The sequence below is a fragment of the Oncorhynchus keta genome, chromosome 27 (assembly GCF_023373465.1).
Source record: "Oncorhynchus keta strain PuntledgeMale-10-30-2019 chromosome 27, Oket_V2, whole genome shotgun sequence".
In the NCBI taxonomy this organism is placed as follows: Eukaryota; Metazoa; Chordata; class Actinopteri; order Salmoniformes; family Salmonidae; genus Oncorhynchus; species Oncorhynchus keta.
Window position 1 is genome coordinate 23,356,843 of NC_068447.1, and position 20,727 is coordinate 23,377,569.

A 20,727-nucleotide genomic window follows, 5' to 3' on the forward strand; every position below is an offset into this window, starting at 1 on the left:
TTTTCTCTCCCTTTTCTCTCGCTCTCAGTCCCATTTCAATGCTGCTGTCACGGCTATCTGCGATGACATTGACATTCCCCAGTAATGATGTTAGCCACACCACTGCAGAGATATCTGCGTCCTACCTTCCACCCCAGCTGTCCTTTAGCCTAACTCACTTTGGCACCAACGAAATGGCATCTCAAAGCACTCCCTCAATCCTGCCCGCAGGTCCCCACACATCCTGCAATTAAAACACTCCCTGGCACTGTATTCAATCAAAGGAATTCCAGGTTAGTCTGAATCTAAACTGTGCGACAAAAAACACTGCAAATTCGATCTGCTGGATTGGAATGTTTACCTCTACAATTCCAAGTGTCAATAATAATCTATAAAACGACAACATGACAACCATGTTGCTGAGGTCTGTTGTGGTTCTTACCATTGCCCCAGTCAATGCCTGAAAGCCTCTTCTTATTGTTCACATAAGACCTCATTTGTTATTGAGTCTCTCACTATTGGCCCGTTGAGGTGTTGTGTTATTGCACATGGGCACTCCTCTCTTCCCCCATATACACAAACACGACCCTCCCCTTGTGGGCTTGCAGTCTGATTCCCAGTGGGACACACACCCAGACAATAGGGATCAGTGCAGTTTAATTTGACCCAGTGTGAGATGGTGAATGGGGGTGGAGGGGCTCCCAGGATACGCAGTGCCCTTTAAGATGGACTAGCCATGCTGGGGGGAGGGTGTAAGAGGGCGTGGGTTTTCCCGGGAAAAAATACAGGGTTCCATTCTGGGGATGAGGAGTTACAATGGGGCCCTTCTTGGCCTGATAGAGAGGGGTGGAGGGCTACAATGCCCCTGGGTGTCTGGGGGAGGCTGGCCCTTTGTAGAGCAACAGTCTCCACATTCAGAATAATCAGGAACAGAGACTCCACATCTCAGATGATCTATAGAAGCCAGGGGTTACGAAACACACACACAGGCTCACTGCACACACACACATGCACACAGAGTATACACATGTGCACGGAATTCACTCATATCCACACCCACACACATGCGCTGAATGAAATATGACGAGGCGTTCATAGGGAGGGTATGGACTACACAGACAGGTGCACATGCCCTAAACATGCCTATACTGAAAAATGCAGTGCAGGCACACAGCATTACAGCCCATCTGTTTATCACATGGACTATGTACTCAGACCCACACACTCCCCTCAGCTGTTCTCTGGCTATGTGGGAACAGCACTGGTCATGGTGGAGGAAGATGAGAGAGAGGACACAGGAGGGAGGAGAGAAAGGATGAATAACATGAAGAACAAAATGGAAATCAGAGGAAGACAAAGATATACTGAACAAAAAATATAAACGCAACATGCAACAATTTAAAATATTTTACAGACTTACAGATCATAAGGAAATCAGTCAATTGAAATAAATAAATTAGTCCATGGATTTTTGGGGGGCAGGGGCGCAGTCGTGGGTGGGCATAGGTCCACCCACTTGGGAGCCAGGCCCAGCCAATCAGAATGAGTTTTTCTCCACAAAAGGGCTTTATTACAGACAGAAATATTCCTGAGTTTCATCAGCTGTCCGGGTGGCTGGTCTCAGACGATCCTGCAGGTGAAGAAGCTGGATATGGAGGACCTGGGCTGGCATAGTTACACATGGTCTGCGGATGTGACTCCAGTTGGTCGTACTCCCAAATTCTCGAAAATGACATTGGAGTAGAGAAATTAACATTAAATCCAATTGCCAATTGCACACTCCCTCAAAACTTGATACATCTGTGGCATTGTAAGACTGCACATTTTAGAGTGTCCTTTTATTGTCCCCAGTACAAGGTGCAGCTGTGTAATGATCATGCTGTTTAATCAGCTTTTTGATATGACACATCTGTCAGGTGCATGGATTATCTTGGCAAAGGAGAAAGGCTCACTAACAGGGATGTAAACAAATTTGTGCCCAACATTTCAGAGAAATGTGCTTTTTGTATGCAAGGAATGTTGGGGATCTTTTATTTCAGGTCATGAAACATGGGACCAACACTTTACATGTAGCTAATTAAAATGCCTTAATTTGTATGGCATGTTCAGTGGAAACAAAGATAAAAATGCTGATGCGTTTCGGCGACGCGTTTCGGCTGCATGGCCTTCGTCAGGGAGTACCCCCTTATGAAGGCCATACAGCAAAACATGCCATACAAATACAGGCATTTTATTTCATTATATGAACAGTGCCTTGGTCCTCCTTTTTTTTGATGATCAATTTGTCCCTTTTACCAAAGAGCACCTTCTGTCTACTAAAACCTACTACTGTGTACCTTAGCACCTTCTGTCTACTAAAACCTACTATTGTGTACCTTAGTACCTTCTGTCTACTAAAACCTACTACTGTGTACCTTAGCACCTTCTGTCTACTAAAACCTACTACTGTGTACCTTAGTATCTTCTGTCTACTAAAACCTACTACTGTGTACCTTAGTACCTTCTGTCTACTAAAACCTACTACTGTGTACCTTAGCACCTTCTGTCAACTAAAACCTACTATTGTGTACCTTAGTGGTCCTTCTGTGGCTCAGTTGGTAGAGCATGGCGCTTGTAACGCCAGGGTAGTGGGTTCGATTCCCGGGACCACCCATACGTAGAATGTATGCACACATGACTGTAAGTCGCTTTGGATAAAAGCGTCAGCTAAATGGCATATATTATTATTATTATTATATTATTAGTACCCTCTGTCTACTAAAACCTACTACTGTGTACCTTAGTACCTTCTGTCTACTAAAACCTACTATTGTGTACCTTAGTACCTTCTGTCTACTAAAACCTACTATTGTGTACCTTAGCACCTTCTGTCTACTAAAACCTACTACTGTGTACCTTAGTACCTTCTGTCTACTAAAACCTACTATTGTGTACCTTAGTACCTTCTGTCTACTAAAACCTACTACTGTGTACCTTAGCACCTTCTGTCTACTAAAACCTACTACTGTGTACCTTAGTACCTTCTGTCAACTAAAACCTACTATTGTGTACCTTCTGTCTACTAAAACCTACTATTGTGTACCTTAGTACCTTCTGTCTACTAAAACCTACTATTGTGTACAGTATCTTAGCACCACTTCCCTTCCTCCTTTTTCTACACTTTACATGTCTCGTTTTTATTTTTTGTTAAGTATAGCATGAGAGGGTGTGCTTGTATGATTTAACTGCAGGTGCTGGTCTGATCATTAGTCTTGCCTTGTTTGTGTAGCGCTGAGGGCTGCTGAGAGCAGGCATGTCCAGACATGTCTTAGGAATGTAAGAGCCAGGGTCTTACTGTAAACTGATACCACAGCTGGAGTAAAGTGCACGTGCACACACGCACAAACACATTGGGAGCTTGCATTATATAAAAGGGTCTGACAAAGACTTGCACATTTATTCAGTCTAACCCCCTCACTCTGTTCACTCTATCCCCCTCACTCTGTTCACTCTAACCCCCTCACTCTAACCCCCTCACTCTAACTCCCTCACTCTAACTCCCTCACTCTAACTCCCTCACTCTAACTCCCTCACTCTGCGGCCACACACACCAAACTGAGGCAATCCACTGAAAGTCTCAGAAATCCCAAAATCGACCTTTAACTCGACAGAGTAAAATTAAGTCCCTATAGAGAAGTTAAAATGAAAGACCCCTCCATCCCTCTCTCCCTCTAGGATGTGTTGCTGTGAAGATGGAGGACGGATGAGGGGATGGAGGGAAGAAACGGGGGGAGTGTGGGAAACGTGGGTCAGTCATGGGCCATCTGCCTCTTAAAGTTTCTCAAAGAGGCCTCCACCCCTTCTCCTCCTGCTCCACCATCATTCTATAGGGCCAAATTAGCAGGCTCCAGACAGTATAGTGACTGAACACCACCACCAATATCCAGGCTGTACACAGCCCTGAACACCATCACCAATACCCAGGCTGTACACAGCCCTGAACACCACCACCAATACCCAGGCTGAACACAGCCCTGAACACCACCACCACCAATACCCAGGCTGTACAAAGCCCTGAACACCACCACCACCAATACCCAGGCTGTACACAGCCCTGAACACCACCACCACCAATACCCAGGCTGTACACAGCCCTGAACACCACCACCACCAATACCCAGGCTGTACACAGCCCTGAACACCACCACCACCAATACCCAGGCTGTACACAGCCCTGAACACTACCACCACCAATACCCAGGCTGTACACAGCCCTGAACACCACCACCACCAATACCCAGGCTGTACACAGCCCTGAACACCACCACCAATACCCAGGATGTACACAGCCCTGAACACCATCACCAATACCCAGGATGTACAAAGCCCTGAAAACCACCACCACCAATACCCAGGCTGTACACAGCCCTGAACACCACCACCACCAATACCCAGACTGTACACAGCCCTGAACACCACCACCACCAATACCCAGGCTGTACACAGCCCTGAACACCGCCACCAATACCCAGGCTGTACACAGCCCTGAACACCACCACCAATACCCAGGCTGTACACAGCCCTGAACACCACCACCACCAATACCCAGGCTGTACACAGCCCTGAACACCACCACCACCAATACCCAGGCTGTACACAGCCCTGAACACCACCACCACCAATACCCAGGCTGTACACCACCACCAATACCCAGGCTGAACACAGCCCTGAACACCACCACCAATACCCAGGCTGTACACAGCCCTGAACACCACCACCAATACCCAGGCTGAACACAGCCCTGAACACCACCACCACCAATACCCAGGCTGTACACAGCCCTGAACACCACCACCACCAATACCCAGGCTGAACACCACCACCAATACCCAGGCTGAACACCACCACCAATAACCAGGCTGTACACAACCCTGAACACCACCACCACCAATACCCAGGCTGAACACCACCACCAATACCCAGGCTGAACACCACCACCAATACCCAGGCTGAACACCACCACCAATACCCAGGCTGAACACAGCCCCGAACCTATAGTGCACTATATAGGGAATAACAAAAACTTTACAATACTTATATCCAAATCAAATTGTATTTGTCACATACATCTGTTAGCAGATGTTAATGCGAGTGTAGCGAAATGCTTGTGCTTCTAGTTCCGACAAAGCAGTAATAACCAACGAGTAATCTAACCTAACAATTCCACAACTACTACCTTATACACACAAGTGTAAAGGGATAAAGAATATGTACATAAAGATATATGAATGAGTGATGGTACAGAACGGCATAGGCAAGATGCAGTAGATGGTATCGAGTACAGTATATACATATGAGATGAGTAATGTAGGGTATGTAAACATAAAATGGCATAGTTTAAAGTGACTAGTGATACATGTATTACATAAAGATGGCAAGATGCAGTAGATGATATAGAGTACAGTATATACATATACATATGAGATGAGTAATGTAGGGTATTTAAACATTATATTAAGTAGCATTGTTTACATCAATTTCCATCAATTTCCATTATTAAAGTGGCTGGAGTTGAGTTAGTATGTTGGCAGCAGCCCCGTCGCAGGCTAATAGCAATCACCATACAAGGTTAAGACTGAGGGGGAGGCTAAGGGCCAATTTCATGAGTCCCCCAGAGCAGAGCTGAACTATGTTATGTTTGGTTTAGTTATGTTGTGTTATCAGCATCTTCAGTCTCTTACAACAGATTAGGAGGACAAGGATGGAGGCCAGGGAATTAAACATTTAACATGCCCCTCTCTGGTGCTGCCCTTTCCCTCTGTATCATACAGTATCTAACATCCTCGTTCTGCTACTAATAGCCACTACCTCTTAACGGCCACTAGATTCAAAACCCCTGATTGTTCAGTGCCAGCAGAGAAGTAGAGGTGAAGTGAGAGGGTCCACATCAAAATACAGTGATAAGCAGACCGATAAATAGACCGCCTGCCTTCCTGCTGTTGCCGACTCCCATTGTTAGGATGGAGACAAGACCATCTTGTCATTACATACAGTATCTCTGGTGCTAGCTATTCTAAGCACAATGTCAGTTATTTTCTAAATGGCTGCCTCGGAGGTGCTCAGTGAGAGCTGAATTGCTCTCATGTCTTCAGAGGGGTGGTTTAACACCTGTATCAGACCATCTGGCCCTGCATTGCACCAAATCATTATGTCAACAGAAACTAATATTTACAGAGGAAGACAGTTTTCTCCACCATGCTAATCGATTAGCTACTGCAGTTATATAGAGTTTCTCAGTAACACCAGCTAATGGACTGGAAGTGAAGTTATAGCATTACCCTACTTTAAAGATGAGGGGTGCTGACTACACACTCTCTGTGGATGGTCCAGCCCTCCTCTCCTCTCTCCTCTCCTCTACTTTCAGCACAGCGTGACATGAGCTTTGCTGTAAGCTGGGGAGTCTTAAAGACAGAGAGAGACTGCCCCAGAGTCACCATCTGGTCCAGGGAGGTTTGCAGGACAAGAGAGGAGATCAGAGCAAAAAAAGTACCAAAAGAATGTGCAGTACATGAATATACTGTACACAAGTGTAGCGATACTCATTGTCACACCCATCCACCCAAAAACATAGAACCCCCATCCCCAAAACACACACACACACCTCTTCAGGAGGAAGACTACTCTATGGTGAGACTACGTTGAGTCTATGTTGAGACTGTAGTGCAGTACCGTGTATCTGAGGTAGTAATCCAGTCTAGACTGAGGTAGGGATTATAAGGGAAACCCTTAGGCCTGCTTCTTATGGGAATAAACAGACTTAGCCAGCAAGGGGTTTTAACGTAGCCCCTTCATCTGATACACTTGGTCAAAAACACTGCTTCTCCATCATAGTATTATTATCATACAGATTAGAGATGTGTCCATCTTAAGGCCATCCTCCACTGGCCCAGATTCACAGAGAGAAACAACACTCCTATTAAACCTGTGTGATATTAAAAGCATGTTATGGACACGTCATTACCATATGGTAAATATGGCGTGTGCTGTTAAACAGAGATTGACCTTGTTGTGAGTGTGGTGTTAGGATGGCGTCTCTGTGGTGTTACTGGTAGGTTAACATATTAAAAGTGGCCAGATGGCCAGATCGGGAATTATAGGTGTTTTGGACAATCAATCTTTCCATTTAAACTCATGGCAACAGCTTTTTAAAACATGAACATGCTAAGTACATGACATGTAAACTATTGTTCAAAAGTTTGGGGTCACTGAGAGTTTTCCTTGTTTTTGAAAGAAAAGCAAATTTTTTGCCCATTGAAATAACATCAAAATGATCAGAAATACAGTGTAGACATTGTTAATGTTGTAAATGACTATTATAGCTGGAAACGACACATTTTTAAAATGGAATATCTACATAGACGTACAGAGGCCCATTATCAGCAACCATCACTCCTGTGTTCCAATGGCACGTTGTGTTAGTTAATCCAAGTTTATCATTTTAAAAGTCTAATTGATTATTAGAACAACGTTTTGCAATTATGCTAGCACAGCTGAAAACTTTTATTCTGATTAAAGAAGCAATAAAACTGGCCTTCTTTAGACAAGTTGAGTATCTGGAGCATCAGCATTTGTGGGTTCGATTACAGGCTCAAAATGGCCAGAAACAAATGACTTTCTTCTGAAACTCGTCAGTCTATTCTTGTTAGAGCCAGTTTGCGCTGTAGTACACAGCGTTGTGCGAGCTGTTCAGTTTCTTGGCAATTTCTTGCAAGGAATATTTCTCAGAACAAGAATAGACTGACGAGTTTCAGAAGAATGTTCTTTGTTTCTGAACATTTTGAGTCTTGTCGTGTGGCAAACATAAAGAATACAAAGTCTAATCTGATGTGCACAGATGAATCTGTTGTATATAGAGAGAGCATATGTACATATCTGTTCTTGGAGCATCGTTGACTACTCTCTTACTGTGTGGCCAAGGAGCGAGATAACTTGTTTTTAACGTACGTTTTAAACTAGGAGTGTGACAGTGTGTTCCTAATATGTTTTAAACAAGGAGTGTGATAGTGTGTTCCTAATATGTTTTAAACAAGGAGTGTGATAGTGTGTTCCTAATGTGTTTTAAACAAGGAGTGTGATAGTGTGTTCCTAATGTGTTTTAAACAGGAAGTGTAATAGTGTGTTCCTAATGTGTTTTAAACAGGAAGTGTGATAGTGTGTTCCTAATGTGTTTTAAACAGGAAGTGTGATAGTGTGTTCCTAATGTGTTTTAAACAAGGAAGTGTGATAGTGTGTTCCTAATGTGTTTTAAACAAGGAAGTGTGATAGCGTGTTCCTAATGTGTTTTAAACAAGGAAGTGTGATAGTGTGTTCCTAATGTGTTTTAAACAAGGAAGTGTGATAGTGTGTTCCTAATGTGTTTTAAACAGGAAGTGTGATAGTGTGTTCCTAATGTGTTTTAAACAAGGAAGTGTGATAGTGTGTTCCTAATGTGTTTTAAACAGGAAGTGTGATAGTGTGTTCCTAATGTGTTTTAAACAAGGAAGTGTGATAGTGTGTTCCTAATGTGTTTTAAACAGGAAGTGTGATAGTGTGTTCCTAATGTGTTTTAAACAGGAAGTGTGATAGTGTGTTCCTAATGTGTTTTAAACAGGAAGTGTGATAGTGTGTTCCTAATGTGTTTTAAACAGGAAGTGTGATAGTGTGTTCCTAATGTGTTTTAAACAGGAAGTGTGATAGTGTGTTCCTAATGTGTTTTAAACAAGGTTCCTAAGTGTGATAGTGTGTTCCTAATGTGTTTTAAACAAGGAGTGTGATAGTGTGTTCCTAATGTGTTTTAAACAGGAAGTGTAATAGTGTGTTCCTAATGTGTTTTAAACAGGAAGTGTGATAGTGTGTTCCTAATGTGTTTTAAACAGGAAGTGTGATAGTGTGTTCCTAATATGTTTTAAACAAGGAGTGTGATAGTGTGTTCCTAATATGTTTTAAACAGGAAGTGTGATAGTGTGTTCCTAATGTGTTTTAAACAGGAAGTGTGATAGTGTGTTCCTAATGTGTTTTAAACAGGAAGTGTGATAGTGTGTTCCTAATGTGTTTTAAACAGAAAGTGTGATAGTGTGTTCCTAATGTGTTTTAAACAGGAAGTGTGATAGTGTGTTCCTAATGTGTTTTAAACAGGAAGTGTGATAGTGTGTTCCTAATGTGTTTTAAACAGGAAGTGTGATAGTGTGTTCCTAATGTGTTTTAAACAGGAAGTGTGATAGTGTGTTCCTAATGTGTTTTAAACAAGGAGTGTGATAGTGTGTTCCTAATGTGTTTTAAACAGGAAGTGTGATAGTGTGTTCCTAATGTGTTTTAAACAGGAAGTGTGATAGTGTGTTCCTAATGTGTTTTAAACAGGAAGTGTGATAGTGTGTTCCTAATGTGTTTTAAACAGGAAGTGTGATAGTGTGTTCCTAATGTGTTTTAAACAGGAAGTGTGATAGTGTGTTCCTAATGTGTTTTAAACAGGAAGTGTGATAGTGTGTTCCTAATGTGTTTTAAACAGGAAGTGTGATAGTGTGTTCCTAATGTGTTTTAAACAGGAAGTGTGATAGTGTGTTCCTAATGTGTTTTAAACAGGAAGTGTGATAGTGTGTTCCTAATGTGTTTTAAACAGGAAGTGTAATAGTGTGTTCCTAATGTGTTTTAAACAAGGAGTGTGATAGTGTGTTCCTAATGTGTTTTAAACAGGAAGTGTGATAGTGTGTTCCTAATGTGTTTTAAACAAGGAGTGTGATAGTGTGTTCCTAATGTGTTTTAAACAGGAAGTGTGATAGTGTGTTCCTAATGTGTTTTAAACAAGGAGTGTGATAGTGTGTTCCTAATGTGTTTTAAACAGGAAGTGTGATAGTGTGTTCCTAATGTGTTTTAAACAGGAAGTGTGATAGTGTGTTCCTAATGTGTTTTAAACAAGGAGTGTGATAGTGTGTTCCTAATGTGTTTTAAACAAGGAGTGTGATAGTGTGTTCCTAATGTGTTTTAAACAGGAAGTGTGATAGTGTGTTCCTAATGTGTTTTAAACAAGGAGTGTGATAGTGTGTTCCTAATGTGTTTTAAACAGGAGTGTGATAGTGTGTTCCTAATGTGTTTTAAACAGGAAGTGTGATAGTGTGTTCCTAATGTGTTTTAAACAGGAAGTGTGATAGTGTGTTCCTAATGTGTTTTAAACAGGAAGTGTGATAGTGTGTTCCTAATGTGTTTTAAACAAGGAGTGTGATAGTGTGTTCCTAATGTGTTTTAAACAAGGAGTGTGATAGTGTGTTTCTAATGTGTTTTAAACAAGGAGTGTGATAGTGTGTTCCTAATGTGTTTTAAACAGGAAGTGTGATAGTGTGTTCCTAATGTGTTTTAAACAGGAAGTGTGATAGTGTGTTCCTAATGTGTTTTAAACAGGAAGTGTGATAGTGTGTTCCTAATGTGTTTTAAACAGGAAGTGTGATAGTGTGTTCCTAATGTGTTTTAAACAGGAATTGTAATAGTGTGTTCCTAATGTGTTTTAAACAAGGAGTGTGATAGTGTGTTCCTAATGTGTTTTAAACAGGAAGTGTAATAGTGTGTTCCTAATGTGTTTTAAACAGGAAGTGTGATAGTGTGTTCCTAATGTGTTTTAAACAGGAAGTGTGATAGTGTGTTCCTAATATGTTTTAAACAAGGAGTGTGATAGTGTGTTCCTAATATGTTTTAAACAGGAAGTGTGATAGTGTGTTCCTAATGTGTTTTAATGTGTTTTAAACAGGAAGTGTAATAGTGTGTTCCTAATGTGTTTTAAACAAGGAAGTGTGATAGTGTGTTCCTAATGTGTTTTAAACAGTGTGATAGTGTGTTTCTAATGTGTTTTAAACAGGAAGTGTGATAGTGTGTTCTAATGTGTTTTAAACAGGAAGTGTGATAGTGTGTTCCTAATGTGTTTTAAACAGGAAGTGTGATAGTGTGTTCCTAATGTGTTTTAAACAGGAAGTGTGATAGTGTGTTCCTAATGTGTTTTAAACAGGAAGTGTGATAGTGTGTTCCTAATGTGTTTTAAACAGGAAGTGTGATAGTGTGTTCCTAATGTGTTTTAAACAGGAAGTGTGATAGTGTGTTCCTAATGTGTTTTAGTGTGTTCCTAATGTGTTTTAAACAGGAAGTGTGATAGTGTGTTCCTAATGTGTTTTAAACAGGAAGTGTAATAGTGTGTTCCTAATGTGTTTTAAACAAGGAGTGTGATAGTGTGTTCCTAATGTGTTTTAAACAGAAAGTGTGATAGTGTGTTCCTAATGTGTTTTAAACAGGAAGTGTGATAGTGTGTTCCTAATGTGTTTTAAACAGGAAGTGTGATAGTGTGTTCCTAATGTGTTTTAAACAGGAAGTGTAATAGTGTGTTCCTAATGTGTTTTAAACAAGGAGTGTGATAGTGTGTTCCTAATGTGTTTTAAACAGGAAGTGTAATAGTGTGTTCCTAATGTGTTTTAAACAGGAAGTGTGATAGTGTGTTCCTAATGTGTTTTAAACAGGAGTGTGATAGTGTGTTCCTAATGTGTTTTAAACAAAGAGTGTGATGGTGTGTTCCTAATGTGTTTTAAACAGGAAGTGTGATAGTGTGTTCCTAATGTGTTTTAAACAGGAAGTGTGATAGTGTGTTCCTAATGTGTTTTAAACAAGGAGTGTGATAGTGTGTTCCTAATGTGTTTTAAACAGGAAGTGTGATAGTGTGTTCCTAATGTGTTTTAAACAGGAAGTGTGATAGTGTGTTCTAATGTGTTTTAAACAGGAAGTGTGATAGTGTGTTCCTAATGTGTTTTAAACAGGAAGTGTGATAGTGTGTTCCTAATGTGTTTTAAACAAGGAGTGTGATAGTGTGTTCCTAATGTGTTTTAAACAAGGAAGTGTGATAGTGTGTTCTAATGTGTTTTAAACAAGGAAGTGTGATAGTGTGTTCCTAATGTGTTTTAAACAGGAAGTGTGATAGTGTGTTCCTAATGTGTTTTAAACAGGAAGTGTGATAGTGTGTTCCTAATGTGTTTTAAACAGGAAGTGTGATAGTGTGTTCCTAATGTGTTTTAAACAGGAAGTGTGATAGTGTGTTCCTAATGTGTTTTAAACAGGAAGTGTGATAGTGTGTTCCTAATGTGTTTTAAACAAGGAAGTGTGATAGTGTGTTCCTAATGTGTTTTAAACAGGAAGTGTGATAGTGTGTTCCTAATGTGTTTTAAACAGGAAGTGTGATAGTGTGTTCCTAATGTGTTTTAAACAGGAAGTGTGATAGTGTGTTCCTAATGTGTTTTAAACAAGGAGTGTGATAGTGTGTTCCTAATGTGTTTTAAACAAGGAGTGTGATAGTGTGTTCCTAATGTGTTTTAAACAGGAAGTGTGTAATAGTGTGTTCCTAATGTGTTTTAAACAGGAAGTGTGATAGTGTGTTCCTAATGTGTTTTAAACAGGAAGTGTGATAGTGTGTTCCTAATGTGTTTTAAACAGGAAGTGTGATAGTGTGTTCCTAATGTGTTTTAAACAGGAAGTGTGATAGTGTGTTCCTAATGTGTTTTAAACAAGGAGTGTGATAGTGTGTTCCTAATGTGTTTTAAACAGGAAGTGTGATAGTGTGTTCCTAATGTGTTTTAAACAAGGAGTGTGATAGTGTGTTCCTAATGTGTTTTAAACAAGGAGTGTGATAGCGTGTTCCTAATGTGTTTTAAACAGGAAGTGTGATAGTGTGTTCCTAATGTGTTTTAAACAAGGAGTGTGATAGTGTGTTCCTAATGTGTTTTAAACAGGAAGTGTGATACTGTGTTCCTATTGTGTTTTAAACAAGGAGTGTGATAGTGTGTTCCTAATGTGTTTTAAACAGGAAGTGTGATAGTGTGTTCCTAATGTGTTTTAAACAGGAAGTGTGATAGTGTGTTCCTAATGTGTTTTAAACAGGAAGTGTGATAGCGTGTTCCTAATGTGTTTTAAACAAGGAGTGGGATACTGTGTTCCTAATGTGTTTTAAACAGGAAGTGTGATAGTGTGTTCCTAATGTGTTTTAAACAGGAAGTGTGATAGTGTGTTCCTAATGTGTTTTAAACAGGAAGTGTGATAGCGTATTCCTCTTACCGTGTGGCAAACATGGCCCTGAGTGAGGAGAAGGTGGCGGCGTCCTCCTTCAGGGCCTTGAGTTCGTTCCTCAGCTTCATCATGGTTTCCGTCACCATGGCCTTCTCATTCTCATACTTACTCTTCAGGTTGGCCAGCGCCACCTCAGCAGTCTGCAGGGGGGACACGACACAACAACGGGTCAGACCACACAGCGTCTTCAAAGAGTTGACACCAACTCCAGACTTCTTCTTTTTAGAAGAAACATCAATGTGTTGAAAATCCCAAATTATTTGCATAGTCAACTTACACACAGCTCTGACACACACACTTATCCCACCAGAGGGGTGTGGACCCCAGTAAGAGAAGCTGATGCTTTTGCAACAGATAATGGGGCATCCTAATAAAATACCAAATACCAGCAACTGGACACACACAGACTGGGGCTCTGGGCTGGCAGGGTGTGTCTGCTTTAGAGAGCATTCATCTTTTCACATGGACACAAACCCACAGCCACCAGCTGTCATGGTGTTTTGTTATGACTTTTAGCTGCAGTGCATTTGCTGTGACAGCTGAACACGCTTCAGACAGCTACCTCCCTGCCTCAGTCTCCTGACTTTGATTATTATTCAGTATCTGACCTGTTTGTTGGCTTTGAGCACGGTCCTCAGGGTGGCGATCTGCTCCCTCTTGGTGCTGAGGAGGGACTTGAGTTTGAGGATTTCCCCCATGCAGGCCTCCTTGTCCTTATCAGCCACTGTGCCTAGCTCCAGAGAGGCAATCCTCTGACGGGACAGCTCTGTGGTGCGGTCCACCGCCAGCTGGAGGTGCTTGATCTGGTCCCGGATGATGGCCACCAGGTTGTACACGTTCATTGGTTCTCGGGGCGAGGGGGGAGAGGAGACAGGGGACAGGGTGCTGTCGGCAGCTTCGGGGGCGGGGAACAGGCCCTTAGTGAGCAGTATGGGGGAGCGGCGGCCGCGACCCTCAGGGCTGGTGCGCCCGCCCTTGCCCTGCTTGTAGAAGTCGAGCATGACGCGGTTGGGAGTCTGGTTGTTGCACATGCACACGTGGTTGTAGAGTGTGGCCAGCTCCTCGCTGAAGGTGACCAGCTCGTCCTGCGCTACGCTCAGGCTGCCCTGGGACTCGCCCGCCACGTCACTCACCTTTACAGATAGAAAGAGAGATACTTTATCAATTAATAAACCAGTCGTTTGTGAGAAATCTGGTTTGCAAGTATGAAAAAATATATATACACAATTCATACACAGAGAAAAGTTTTAAAAAACCAACTACAGATATCACCAATATAACACAAATAGAAAAATATGTTTCTCACCTTGCGCAGCGCCTTCTCCAGCCTGGCCTTCTCCTCTCTCTCCACGTGGCTGGTCTTCTCCAGAGAGGCCAGCTTCTCTCCAAGGGCTGTGACATGAGTCTCCAGACGGCCTCGCTCCTCCTCATAGTGTGACTGACAGGAGTGGTACTCTGCCTTCAGGGTTTTCAGCTCCTCCTTTAGCTCACCTGCCTCCGACACTGCAACCTGAGCCCATCAGAGGCAGAGTTTCAGGAATAGCTTCAACATCTGTGTGTTTGTTTGTGTGTGTGTGTGTGTGTGTGTGTGTGTGTGTGTGTGTGTGTGTGTGTGTGTGTGTGTGTGGGGGGGGTTAGAATTGGGGTTAGGTTTAGGGAAAATATGATTAGGATTTTGAATGGGAATCAATTGTTTGGTCCCCACAAGGATAGTAAAACAAACGTTTGTGTGTGCTTACAGTATATGTGTTTGTATACATGTTCAATTACCTTGTACTTGCATTCCAGGATCTCGGGTCCGTTGATGTCCACCTCGTAGTAGTCCCCGTCCTCGTTGCTGTCGCGCTCCTTCTCATTGTCCAGGGCTGACTGGCGCTCCTTGCTGGCCTGTAGCCTCCGGATGGCGTTGAGGTTCTCGGTGAGACGGCTGACCTTGTCCTGGTGCTCCTCAAGGGCCCCGTGGGCCTGCTCCAACTGCTTCTGGGAGTCCTGCAGCGTGGACACCAGAGACACCTTCTCGCGCTCCATCTAGAGACGGAGGAGACAGAACATAAGACAGATTTATTAAGTTGGTACGGTCAGTGTCTGGACAGAAAAGTGACTGAAACAATTGATAAACATTAGAATTTAGACATAATTATGCATTAGGTAGTCTCTGTCTCAGACTACCTAATGCAAATGAATGTCCTGAAGGATGATGGTGGCGGTGTTTCAATATAACAGATAACATCTCTGGTGGTTTGAAGGACTCACTAACAACACTACAGTATGTAACCAAAGACAGTGCGTCTCTGTGCCAATTCAGAGCCTGTGTGACCTTGGAGAAGTCTGGAATGGGTTCAACTCTGTGTTGGCAGAGGGACCAGAGCTGGGTCCATTTACACACACAAACACTCACACAGAGTAGTGCAGGCCTCAGAGGCACCCAGCTATTTTCAGGGGCTGATGGTGTGTCAATAATAGATGAGTATCACTGTTAATCTTACTCTGTTATTCAGCTGGGATGAATATGTCTTGATGACAGGACTCAAAAGGAGGAAATGGTTTAATAAATATCTATCTAGAATATTTAGACATGAATAGTCAGGAAAGGAACTTTTAGCTTTCAGCATACTGTATTTTTAAGTAAAGTATATACAAACTTAATTATGTGATGAGACTAAGGATACAGTACTTAGACTAAGGATACAGCTTTCCATACCCCGCCCTCAATCTGTCCCCCTCCCTAATTCTTGTTGATGACCTTGACAAGCATCCTGGTAATGCCAAGCTTGAGGAGTGTCTTAATCAAATGATTTCCTCAGAGTAGATGTTTGGCATATTAAAGATGCCTGCTGCTTACAGCTAGGACTCATCTTCCATCCTCTAATGCAGATGGACGTGACCTAAATATGTAAAAGGCATATGGGCCACTGGGCCAACTGTGTAAAAGGGCAACTGGTTCGCATAAGTGAGAATCATACTCCCACGGTAGCCATTTTGGATCTGATTGCACAGTGGGAGTATTGATTCTGCTGTAACTGAAGAGTAGGGTGATCTGCTGCGAGCGGATGTCTGGGATTGATTAATCGGTCTGTGATTGATAGGGCGAGGAGAGAGAGAATGGCATCAGAGCAGTTGAATTATTGAGTAGAGGTTTGGGTTTCCCTGATGCAATTCCGGCCAGAGGAGGGGACCCACAGGGCTGGTTGACACTATGTTGGCTTAATGCTGAACACTAAGGCCTGCTGCTGCCTCAGAAATTCAGTATCAAAGGACCGGATCGGGTTAAATGTCATGGTACTCATACCAAGGAAATGCTATGGTAACCTAGAGGCAACCTGGTGACAACCTCATTGTGATGTGTTGGGGGGGGGGGGGAATTGAGTCTTTTCACCCACAGGTATCCAACCAGTACACACTGGTAACAATGGAGACAACTGTGGTGTTCTGATGTTCTGACAGATGGCAGGAGGGAGGGGGGGGCACCTGACACACTTGTCTGACCGATTTGACCGGCTGACTTCACATTCCAACAAGAGGCTTGGCTTCTAGGGTAGTCAAGGAAATCATTCTGATTCCAATGAATGGTACTGTATGTAGGCTCTAAGAGCTGATGAGGCTATACAGAGATCTACAGTACATGACAGCCTGAGGTAGAAAAGCCCTCATCAGTATTTGCTATGTGTACACTTAAAGTATTGGAGTTCTATAGTGTTTTATTGCTTTTGACTCTATGCTGTAATTGACTTTGATCTCCCTTTGGCTTCTCTGGACCAATGACACTTAATAAATCAGCAGGTGATAGATTGAGCCTTCTCAAGAGCTCTACTATTGAATAAATATCCTGCTGGACCCTTGCGGGGGAAGATTGATGTACAGCGTTCGGGTGGGCCTACGCTTCAGCAAACAGGGAAGATTGATGTACAGCGTCCGGGTGGGCCTACGCTTCAGCAAACAGGGAAGATTGATGTACAGCGTCCGGGTGGGCCTACGCTTCAGCAAACAGGGAAGATTGATGTACAGCGTTCGGGTGGGCCTACGCTTCAGCAAACAGGGAAGATTGATGTACAGCGTTCGGGTGGGCCTACGCTTCAGCAAACAGGGAAGATTGATGTACAGCGTTCGGGTGGGCCTACGCTTCAGCAAACAGGGAAGATTGATGTACAGCGTTCGGGTGGGCCTACGCTTCAGCAAACAGGGAAGATTGATGTACAGCGTTCGGGTGGGCCTACGCTTCAGCAAACAGGGAAGATTGATGTACAGCGTTCGGGTGGGCCTACGCTTCAGCAAACAGGGAAGATTGATGTACAGCGTTCGGGTGGGCCTACGCTTCAGCAAACAGGGAAGATTGATGTACAGCGTTCGGGTGGGCTTACGCTTCAGCAAACCGGAAAGGAGGGGTGCTCAACAACAATGACAAAAATCATGAGAAGAGCTTTCAAAGAAACACTTCTAAAAGGACTAATTCCTGGCAGAAAGCAGTTGGAGCACTCAACATAAAAGGCAGATCTTTTTTTTTAGCTCACACTAATCCATTGTCGTGGATGAGAACAGGTGACAAACGTCTTCCTCAGAGTGACCAGACCATTGCACTTAGCTTCTATTTTACCACTAGACTATAAATAGGAGCTAAGTGCATTGGTCAGGTCACTCTGATGTACATCGTTATTGGATCTCAGAAGAAAATATTGACAGGATCGCCACAACTAATTTACATGTATGTTAGTGTGTGTAGACTGGGCCTTCAAATACACTGGGAAAGTGTATATTAAGTGAGTCTACACACAGTGTGCAGTCAATAGTCCATTCTTCTATTCCCCACTCCCAAAAACATTTGAATTACGAGGGTGAGTGAGGGTCCTGGGCACGACAACGTTCCCGTAGGCTTTGAAGATATCAAAGTTTGTTTTGAACATTTTAATATCAATTCAAACCTTGTCATTCATTCCGGCGCCGACAGAGATGGCCGCCTCGCTTCGCGTTCCTAGGAAACTATGCAGTTTTTTGTTTTTTTACGTGTTATTTCTTACATTAGTACCCCAGGTCATCTTAGGTTTCATTACATACAGTCGAGAATAACTACTGAATATAAGAGCAACGTCAACTCACCATCAGTACGACCAAGAATATGACTTTCGCGAAGCGGATCCTGTGTTCTGCCTTTCACCCAGGACAACGGAATGGATCCCAGCCGGCGACCCAAAAAAACGACTTCGTAAAAGAGGGAAAAGAAGCGGTCTTCTGGTCAGACTCCGGAGACGGGCACATCGTGCACCACTCCCCAGTATACTTCTTGCCAATGTCCAGTCTCTTGACAACAAGGTTGATGAAATCCGAGCAAGGGTGGCATTCCAGAGGGACATCAGAGACTGTAACGTTCTTTGCTTCACGGAAACATGGCTCACTGGAGAGACGCTATCGGAGTCGGTGCAGCCAGCTGGTTTCTCCACGCATCGCACCGACAGAAACAAACATCTTTCTGGTAAGAAGAGGGGCGGGGGGTATGCCTTATGGCTAACGAGACGTGGTGTGGCCACAACAATATACAGGAACTCAAGTCCTTCTGTTCACCTGATTTAGAATTCCTCACAATCAAATGTCGACCGCATTATCTACCAAGGGAATTCTCTTTGATTATAATCACAGCCGTATATATTCCCCCCCAAGCAGACACATCGATGGCTCTGAACGAACTTTATTTGACTCTTTGCAAACTGGAATCCACACATTCTGAGGATGCATTCATTGTAGCTGGGGATTTTAGCAAGGCTAATCTGAAAACAAGACTCCCTAAATTGTATCAGCATATCGATTGCACAACCAGGGCTGGCAAAACCTTGGATCATTGCTATTCTAACTTCCGCAACGCATATAAGGCCCTGCCCCGCCCTCCTTTCGGAAAAGCTGACCACGATTCCATTTTGTTGCTCCCTGCCGACAGACAGAAACTAAAACAAGAAGCTCCCACGCTGAGGTCTGTCCAACGCTAGTCCGACCAATCTGATTCCACACTCCAAGACTGCTTCCATCACGTGGACTGGGATATGTTTCGTATTGCATCAGACAACAACATTGATGAATACGCTGATTCGGTGTGCGAGTTCATTAGAACGTGCGTTGAAGATGTCGTTCCCATAGCAACGATTAAAACATTCCCAAACCAGAAACCGTGGATTGATGGCAGCATTCACGTGAAACTGAAAGCGAACCACTGCTTTTAATCAGGGCAAGGTGACCGGAAACATGGCCGAATACAAACAGTGTAGCTATTCCCTCCGCAAGGCAATCAAACAAGCTAAGCGTCAGTATAGAGACAAAGTAGAATCTCAATTCAACGGCTCAGACACAAGAGGTATGTGGCAGGGTCTATAGTCAATCACGGATTACAAAAAGAAAACCAGCCCCGTCACGGACCAGGATGTCTTGCTCCCAGGCAGACTAAATAACTTTTTTGCCCGCTTTGAGGACAATATAGTGCCACTGACACGGCCTGCAACCAAAACATGCGGCCTCTCCTTCACTGCAGCCGAGGTGAGTAAAACATTTAAACGTGTTAACCCTCGCAAGGCTGCAGGCCCAGACGGCATCCCCAGCCGCGCCCTCAGAGCATGCGCAGACCAGCTGGCTGGTGTGTTTACGGACATATTCAATCAATCCCTATCCCAGTCTGCTGTTCCCACATGCTTCAAGAGGGCCACCATTGTTCCTGTTCCCAAGAAAGCTAAGGTAACTGAGCTAAACGACTACCGCCCCGTTGCACTCACTTCCGTCATCATGAAGTGCTTTGAGAGACTAGTCAAGGACCATATCACCTCCACCCTACCTGACACCCTAGACCCCTCCAATTTGCTTACCGCCCAAATAGGTCCACAGACGATGCAATCTCAACCACACTGCACACTGCCCTAAACCATCTGGACAAGAGGAATACCTATGTGAGAATGCTGTTCATCGACTACAGCTCGGCATTTAACACCATAGTACCCTCCAAGCTCGTCATCAAGCTCGAGAACCCTGGGTCTCGACCCCGCTCTGTGCAACTGGGTACTGAACTTCCTGACGGGCCGCTCCCAGGTGGTGAGGGTAGGCAACAACATCTCCACCCCGCTGATCCTCAACACTGGGGCCCCACAAGGGTGTGTTCTGAGCCCTCCTGTACTCCCTGTTCACCCACGACTGCGTGGCCACGCACGCCTCCAACTCAATCATCAAGTTTGCGGACGACACAACAGTGGTAGGCTTGATTACCAACAACGACGAGACGGCCTACAGGGAGGAGGTGAGGGCCCTCGGAGTGTGGTGTCAGGAAAATAACCTCACACTCAACGTCAACAAAACTAAGGAGATGATTGTGGACTTCAGGAAACAGCAGAGGGAACACCCCCCTATCCACATCGATGGAACAGTAGTGGAGAGGGTAGCAAGTTTTAAGTTCCTCGGCATACACATCACAGACAAACTGAATTGGTCCACCCACACAGACAGCATCGTGAAGAAGGCGCAGCAGCGCCTCTTCAACCTCAGGAGGCTGAAGAAATTCGGCTTGTCACCAAAAGCACTCACAAACTTCTACAGATGCACAATCGAGAGCATCCTGGCGGGCTGTATCACCGCCTGGTACGGCAACTGCTCCGCCCACAACCGTAAGGCTCTCCAGAGGGT

At 43.7% G+C, this 20,727-nt stretch overlaps 1 protein-coding gene across 1 annotated transcript in view; it reads right to left on the reverse strand.

Moving 5' to 3' along the window:
• Window positions 1–20,727, reverse strand: part of LOC118359618 (protein bicaudal D homolog 2-like) — a 92,531-nt gene that overhangs the window by 11,755 nt on the left and 60,049 nt on the right. The window contains exons 6-9 of the mRNA XM_035738171.2: window positions 14,854–15,111; window positions 14,390–14,593; window positions 13,692–14,216; window positions 13,072–13,223 (exon numbers count right to left, since the gene is read on the reverse strand). Of these exons, the coding sequence (XP_035594064.1) occupies window positions 13,072–13,223; window positions 13,692–14,216; window positions 14,390–14,593; window positions 14,854–15,111 (1,139 nt within the window). The remainder of the gene's footprint in view (window positions 1–13,071; window positions 13,224–13,691; window positions 14,217–14,389; window positions 14,594–14,853; window positions 15,112–20,727) is intronic.